Source organism: Schistocerca serialis, chromosome 5 (assembly GCF_023864345.2).
Source record: "Schistocerca serialis cubense isolate TAMUIC-IGC-003099 chromosome 5, iqSchSeri2.2, whole genome shotgun sequence".
Lineage (NCBI taxonomy): Eukaryota > Metazoa > Arthropoda > Insecta > Orthoptera > Acrididae > Schistocerca > Schistocerca serialis.
This window is the reverse complement of record NC_064642.1, coordinates 608,551,123-608,558,868: the sequence shown is the minus strand read 5'-3', so window position 1 is coordinate 608,558,868 and position 7,746 is coordinate 608,551,123. Positions and strand designations below refer to the sequence as shown.

The window sequence follows — 7,746 nt, the reverse complement described above, 5'->3', positions numbered from 1 at the left end:
TCAATAAGTTGTCCTAAAAATAACATTTTATATACTGCAGAGAAAGCAGATGACGACGCATGGATCTGAACTTGACAAAATAATAAGTTTCCTGTTATGAACCCACTAAAATGTCAAAGGATAGAGAAATAGTCTTTTTACAGAAAATCAATGCAAAATCTATTCAACAAAGAAATATTCATATAACTTGTTCACAACTGTTTTTCACACAAACTGCACTGGTTTCTTTTCTTTTTCCAATATGTGATAGTGCAATATCATGCTATAAAATTACAAATCAAAGTACACAAAAGTGTCACAGCATGTTTTTCAATAGAGCCTGTTCCCCAAAAAGAATTTTTCATTTAAATGGTTCCACAAAGTGCCTTGTAATTACAAAATCTTTTCTAAACAAAATATTACTGGACTCCATTACAAATAAGAGGAAGACTGTTCTACACAGGAAGTTATGATGATCTCACTCAAAATTTCATAGGACGATTCAGTTTGTCTCAAAAAAACTTAAAAATAATTTATTGTATCTGCTACACAAAAAATCAGTTTGCATATTTGTAAATGCAGTTCAATGAGAAATAAATACTTCCTCCATTCCTGAAAATTTCAAGTGTTAACTCACTGTTAGAATACACATATAGGGCTGTGTCTCTGCGCTAATAGCACAGCATAATGTTTCCAAGAAAGTTGGACTGTTATTAAACTTTTATTTAGTTGTACAACAAAACCATCCCACTGCATGTGGTTTTTAAATTTCGTTACATGGCAGGTAAAATTTTGCACAACATGGTTTTAATTTTCTATGATGTGATACATTCTGGAGAAAGCAATCACAATCTGCTAGAAGTACTGTTATGTGGGAATGCTACTTACTGGTAATTACACAAAATTAATTCAGAAATGAGATATTCATACCCAAATTAAAGTGTGTTTAGCACACAGCCAGAACAATACTGACAGATAATTTATTCTTTTATGCACACAAAAAGGGAATGTTATTACATCAGAAATTGACGATATGTATCAGTGTTTGGATGCACAGTTATACGAGCATGAGGAGATGATTACAATTTACAATACATTTGTAATACCGGTCTTTGCACTTGCAGTTAAATCTTTCCATTACAACTGATGGAACTCACAGAAAACACTGGAAAATTCACTAAGAGAAACAGATTGTATAAAACATTAGCACAAAATATGCTGCTTTATATCCACTCATCACTGTGTATATCACAGATCATAAAAATGTTGAGCTTATGACTGTGCATATAACAAGTAAGTACCTGATAACACCACTTAGCAATCATATGTAGCAGCAGTGACTCCACTGCCACCACGAAAATCTCAAGCAGGATTGCACATATTTACATGACAGAAACATGAATATGTGTCAATAGTGAGAAATGTTCTCCAACACTCCGAAGGAATGTCACAATTAACACTCCCAAGAACACTCAGGAAGGCAAGCATTTTCAAGTGTCATTGTGAACGGCTTCACATCATGTTACACTACTGCTTCACCATTATTCAATGACGACACCGCGCATAAATTTTTCTTAAAGTACACACAAAAACCTTCACACAGTATCACACAAAACTTCCCACACTTTCAAAGTGCTGCACATTGCAAGTTGCTCACTGCAAAGTTAATCTTGCTGTCAAACCATTGTCCTTGAGGAGTCTCCTGCCAGCTTGTCAATAATCTGGAAAAATGATGCAAAATCATCAGTATGATTAAAATATATAAACAACAACTACAATTTTAATGTTTAACATTTTATTTTCAAAGGACATATTTTGGCCACAGCAAGATTCACTCTTAAAATTTGTTTGCATAAAGTATTCATCTAAATTGATTAACAAAAAGTTTTCAGCATGTTGAAAGTGTTGCACATCATCATGAGATGCATTAACAATTTGTTTCAGTAAACCAAAATGAAAACATAGAACAGTTCTTCCTGAAAACATTTAGTTCTATCTTTAATCAGTGATGCGTACAAGCGAGCAAGATCAGTGAACTTGCTATTTTAAAGTGTTCTGAGCAAGATACAACATTATTCTGCTCTGCAACTTCTCATGTAACTACTCATGGCATTCCTTAAGTAATTCTAAAGTGAATACAGTTCCAGCAACCAGTTTGAGTGTTAATTGAGGAGCAAAACTAACAACAAAGAGAAGAATGTATATCATGAGATGACTAAATTTGCTTAAGTTGTGATCCTTATTTTCTGTTTCCCTCTTTCTTTTCAGTGCATGTATAAAGAAAGACCTGAGAAATTAATACACAACTTCCTCGTTGCAGGAATTACATTTATGTCTAACACAGCCAGTTTCTTGTCTTTGGCACACCTTACCAATAATAGCATAAACTGTGACAGTGTTCATACACAATGAATGAGTATTAATATTGAAAATACTAATTTGTAAGGTATAAATATAAAAAAGTAAATTTTTACAAGCTCCCTGAAAATGCAAAATCATATACTTTTAATACAACAATAATTCTTTTTTAAATACATGGTTGTCATGAGTATGTTATATGCTTTGTGTATTCTTTTACACAGTAAACAATGGTTTTTTGGGTTTAATTGCAGCCAAAATCCCAATAATATTTTAAAAATTAAATTTTCCATCTGGACTGTTTTGAAAGCAAAGAAAAAAATGTTGTCTTTATACATATACCAATGATATCTGAATACACAACCAATCATCATAAAGGAAAAAGTAAAAAAATAAATACATACATAAACAAAGTGTTTGACCCTGTGGTTCAGTTTTTGAGCTGGACGAACACAGGAATTTTTATACCCGACCAAGTGTCAAAAAATGCCAATGAACCTTTTTAATGCTGTCTGGAGAGAATCTACTTTCAATATTCCTCACATAAGAATTTTTTTTATGTCCAAGTGTTATGTTCCACGACTACTAAAACTCAACATTTGGATACTGTGCATTGACTTGTAACATAGGTACCCACTTATGCCAGGTCAATGACACCATCCTGGAGTAAATTAACGAAACCACAAAAAAGTGACTGATCAGATAAATGTTCCTTTAGGCATGTGCTCAACATTTTGGTGCTTCATAGTTTTCTAATAAATTTTCTGTTATATCCACTATCATCGACACTACATAAGTAAGACATACCAACAGATCTTCAACAACATTTAAAATTTCCTACTAGTTTTCAACAAATTTTCAACAATATTTAAAATTTCACACACATTTTTAATCTTAAAGATTAAAGCACAACAGATGTTAAATAAAGAGAAACAACATGATTATTCAGCTCCACATACCCCTCTAATTCCAGGTAGATTTAATACTGTTCCAAGAACTGGTACCCTTCGTAGGAAATTGATTGCAACAGGAAAGAAGCCACTGAAAAAAGAAAAAAAAAGAAGAAAGTGAACACTATAAAATAACATTTAAAAACTTTGTTTTATCCTTTTGTAATACTTTGAAATGAAACTAACACAAATATGTAATGATAGCTCACCTAAAAGAATAAGAACCCAATAGCAAACAAAAATAAATGTGCGCGACTTCTGGACAAAACCTTTCTATAGAGGGAATCCACATCTGCTTCATACTCCAGTCATACCTGACACAAAACTCCTGATCTCTGTGGCTGACTTCTTAGAGAGAGAGAGAGAGAGAGAGAGAGAGAGAGAGAGAGAGAGAATATTGCCCTGTCATTTAAAGTTCCAAAGCTGTAAGTCAGAGTTGAGGACTCTTAGCCAGGAAGTGCAACAAACTGCTCACATTGCTGACAAATAAATTATCAGTTAATTTACTTGGTTAGTGTTAGTAACAAAGAGAGAAAAAATTAAAGGAAGTTTTGGGAGTGGACAGCCAAGACTAGTTGCTCCTGCCCAAGGGTGAGATGAGGAGCACCCATCTCTATAGGGCAGTGTTGGAACAGCCAGGTATATAGGATAATCAAACATACGCAAGGAGAATTTGCCATGCAACAAGTTCTATGTTTCCTTGGTGGGATGTGGGAGTACATTATCACATATGACACCAAAGTCCTGCAAAGATTTGCTTCTGTAGTTGTTCCAAATGGTATGCCGAAAATTATGAAGTTTCATAATGTATGATGTGTTGTGGGGAAATGAAGTCAATGAATATAATCCTTTAATTACAACAGAAAACAAGTATCATTAGCTTTGAAATGAGGAATTTTGTTTGTTGGTTGCAGCACTTAAACTTTCAATCACTGTTCCTTTGTTTGCAACTCAAATGTTTCCTCTGCCACAATTTCATGTCATAAAGGACAGAAGATAGGATTTAACACGCTATCTATGATGTGATCATTTGAGATTGACAACAATATTAAATTGTGGAACAGAAACTGTCACATTTCATTCAAATGGAAAACCTTGGAATTTGTTTCGAGCAATTTTAGGGAAATCATGGAAGACTTAAATCTGAATGGCTGTGTAATGATTTTAAATTACATGCTCTCAAATAAGAATCAAGTATGTTAACCATTATGCCACATCATTCACTTTCATGTCAATAAGATGATGACAGTCAGTATGCAGACATACATAGAAGTATTCACTCAATAATTACTGTGAAGTCATCAAATCCAACATCATGAGTAACTCTTTCCAAATATGTTGCTGTAAGTGTTACATATTTGTACTATCAACCAACACAGTTTAGCAGAATTCACTGAAACAACAGTGTGGCATGTAGCTTTTATCCACAACTACAACTCAACATTTAATATTTAACGTAAGAAGTAAACATCTCGTAATAAACAGAGCATACCCAACTGCAAATCCTATCCCCAAAAACTAATAAGGATTCTGTACTGTCACTTAAAAATAATATATAAAGGTAATCTTTCAGGGCTACCACCACCCGCATAGTACTGTAAAACACCAAGACACATCTGACAAACAGAATGGAACTATGCGATGAAGGGAATAGATAAATGCTGATAAAGAGAAGACAGTTCACATTGTTGTGGAACTATTTGTTATCTCATGTATGGGCACAACTGTTTTTCCACTCTTGAATTGTGTCCTTTCAATACAACAAGTTTCATCAAATGGGGCTATTTCAAAGCAATTAAATAGTTTTCTTTAAAACACATTCTTATCTTACGCCAGAAAGCAGAAATTATGGTGTCCCTGCAAAGCCTTGAGAGAAACAATATGCATAAATTTAAAATGTATCCTACATAAGGATATTTAAAGTATCAGTCACAATAGTTCAGTGTTATCTTAAAAGATATTTTATGACGGTGCACCAATTTCACTGGAAATTAACAAGTTACGCTTAGTAACAATGTTATTGTCGTTAACACAGTGCTTAGGACCTAATTACAGTGAACCATTATTTGAGAATAATTGCTAGTGAAGTGAAACTCTCGACTAGTGACTACATTTTATTGTGTTCAAGACCATTAAAATTTACAACTACTAGTCTGATAGACTCTAATTAAATTTACTATAGCATAAGGACAACAGAGAAACAGATGCACATTAATATGTCATGTTAAATAGTTACTGTCAAAAATCAGATTAAAATGTCATGATTGCAAAATATAAATTACTTACAGAAAAATGGAATGACTTACAGAAGTTGATTTCAGACAAGACTGGTCTGGGTTCAGGATAAATGTAAGAACAAGTGAGGAAGTACTGACACTACAACTCAAATTAGAAGCCAAGTTAAAGAACCTTAAAATTGACATTTACAGCATCTGATTTAGAAAAGCTTTTGTTGACTAGGAAGTCTCTGAGATTCTGAAGTTATCGGGGATTAAAAAATTAGCTACAAATTATACAGAAACCGAAGTGCAGTTATGAAAGTCACAGAATATGAAAGGCAAGCAGTAGTTGAGATAGAAGACAAGGTTGTAATCTTCCCCAGCCTCCTCCCTCCCTCCCCCCTCCCAACACACACACACACACACACACACACACACACACACACACACACACACACACACACCAAAGGTTTTCCAGCATGATGGAAACCTGTTCAATACAGAAACAGCCACAGTTGCAAGTTTAACTTCTTATTTCACTGGAGACTAGGAAACCCGAAACTAGTCATCAATTAAATAAAAAGTGCATCTTGCAACTTCAGCTGTTTCTATACCTAAATGTCCCAATGTTAGGCCACCTGTACATAGAGCAAGCAACAAAAGAAAGTTGTCTTTTTTTGTCCTATGTCCTCAATTATCTGTTGAATATAATCCAATCTCTGTCTTCCCCAACAATTTTTACCATCTACAGCTCCCACTAGTACCATAGGGGTTATTCCCTGACACCTTAACACATGTCCTGTCATCCTGTTCCTTCATGTGGTCATTGTTTTCCAAACATTACTTATTTCACTGATTCTATGGAGGATCTCCTCATTCCCTACGTTATCAGTCCACCTAATTTTCAACAGCCTTTTAGAATACCTCATCTCAAATGCTTTGATTCTCTTCTTCTTGAGTTCTCCCACAGTCCTTGATTCACTAACCTACAATGCTGTGCTCCAAACATACATTTCTAGAAATTTGTTCCTCATATGAAGGCAAATGTCTGATACCAGCGGACTTCTTTTTGCCAGAAACACCCTCTTTGCCTGTGCTAATCTGCTTTTTATGTCCTCTTTGATCCATCCATCATGTGTTATTTTGTTTGAATGGTACCAGTATTCCTGAACTTTGTCTATTTCATAGTCCCTACTGTTTTGTTAGGTTTATCAATAACCTTATTTCTGCTATTCCTCATTACTTTTGCCTTTCTATGGTTTACTCTCTACCCATATTCTCTGCTTATTACAGCTGTTCATTCCATTCAACATGTCCTTTAATTTTTCTTTATTTTCAGTGCAGATAGCAATATAATCAGCGAATCTTATAAATGATATCCTTTCCCACTGAATTTGAATCTCACTCCTGAATCTTTCTTTTAGTTCCATCACTGTTTCTTCAATCACCCTTTTTAAACTGAGCACTTTATTCTTTATCTTCCATTCTTATGTTCTTGATCTTCCATTCTTGTTGTTCTGTCATTGATTCTTGCATATATTGTATATTACTCAACTTTCCCTATGGCTTAGTGCTAGTTTTCTCAGAATTTCAAACATCTTGCAGCATTTTACATTGTCCAACATTTTTTCCAAGTAGACTAATCCTATTAACATGTCCTGATTTTTTTGTTCAGTTTTGTTTCCACTATTAAGCACAATGTCAGAACTGCCTCTTTGGTGCTCCTACCCTTTCGAAAGGTGACACAATCTTAATATAAAGGATCCTCACTTCTCTATCCCATTCTTCAAAATTCTTCTGAATATTATTTTTGCCAGTTTTTTGAAGTATGAGCCTTTACACTGTGTAACATTTATCACACTTGCCTGCCCTTGCCGTCTTTGGGATTGTGTGAATTACATTTTTCCAAAATATCTGACAGTATATCTCTAGGCTTAGATTTTATACAACAACTCTGATGGTAGCTTGGTTGCCAATCCCCCCTCCTCCCACCAATGATTTTAGGGATTCAAAGCAATGTTATCTACCTCTTCTGCCTTATTAGATCACACGTCTTCCAAACTTCTATTCAATTCTGACAGTAATAATGGATCCCCTGTGTCTTCCATATATACTCCCATTTCTACCTCTATCACATAATCAAACAAGTTCTCTCCTTGTAGTGCAGTTCAATGCACTGTTTCCACCTATCCCCTCCCTCCTCTGTGCTTAAGTGTGAAATTCCCACTGTATTCTTAATA

At 34.5% G+C, this 7,746-nt stretch overlaps 1 protein-coding gene across 1 annotated transcript in view; it reads right to left on the bottom strand.

The window, feature by feature from the left end:
* Positions 1-681: 681 nt before the first annotated feature.
* Positions 682-7,746, bottom strand: part of LOC126481364 (vesicle transport protein GOT1B) — a 28,293-nt gene continuing 21,228 nt past the window's right edge. The window contains exons 4-5 of the mRNA XM_050105073.1: positions 3,297-3,378; positions 682-1,700 (exon numbers count right to left, since the gene is read on the bottom strand). Of these exons, the coding sequence (XP_049961030.1) occupies positions 1,656-1,700; positions 3,297-3,378 (127 nt within the window). The 3' untranslated portion in view covers positions 682-1,655. The remainder of the gene's footprint in view (positions 1,701-3,296; positions 3,379-7,746) is intronic.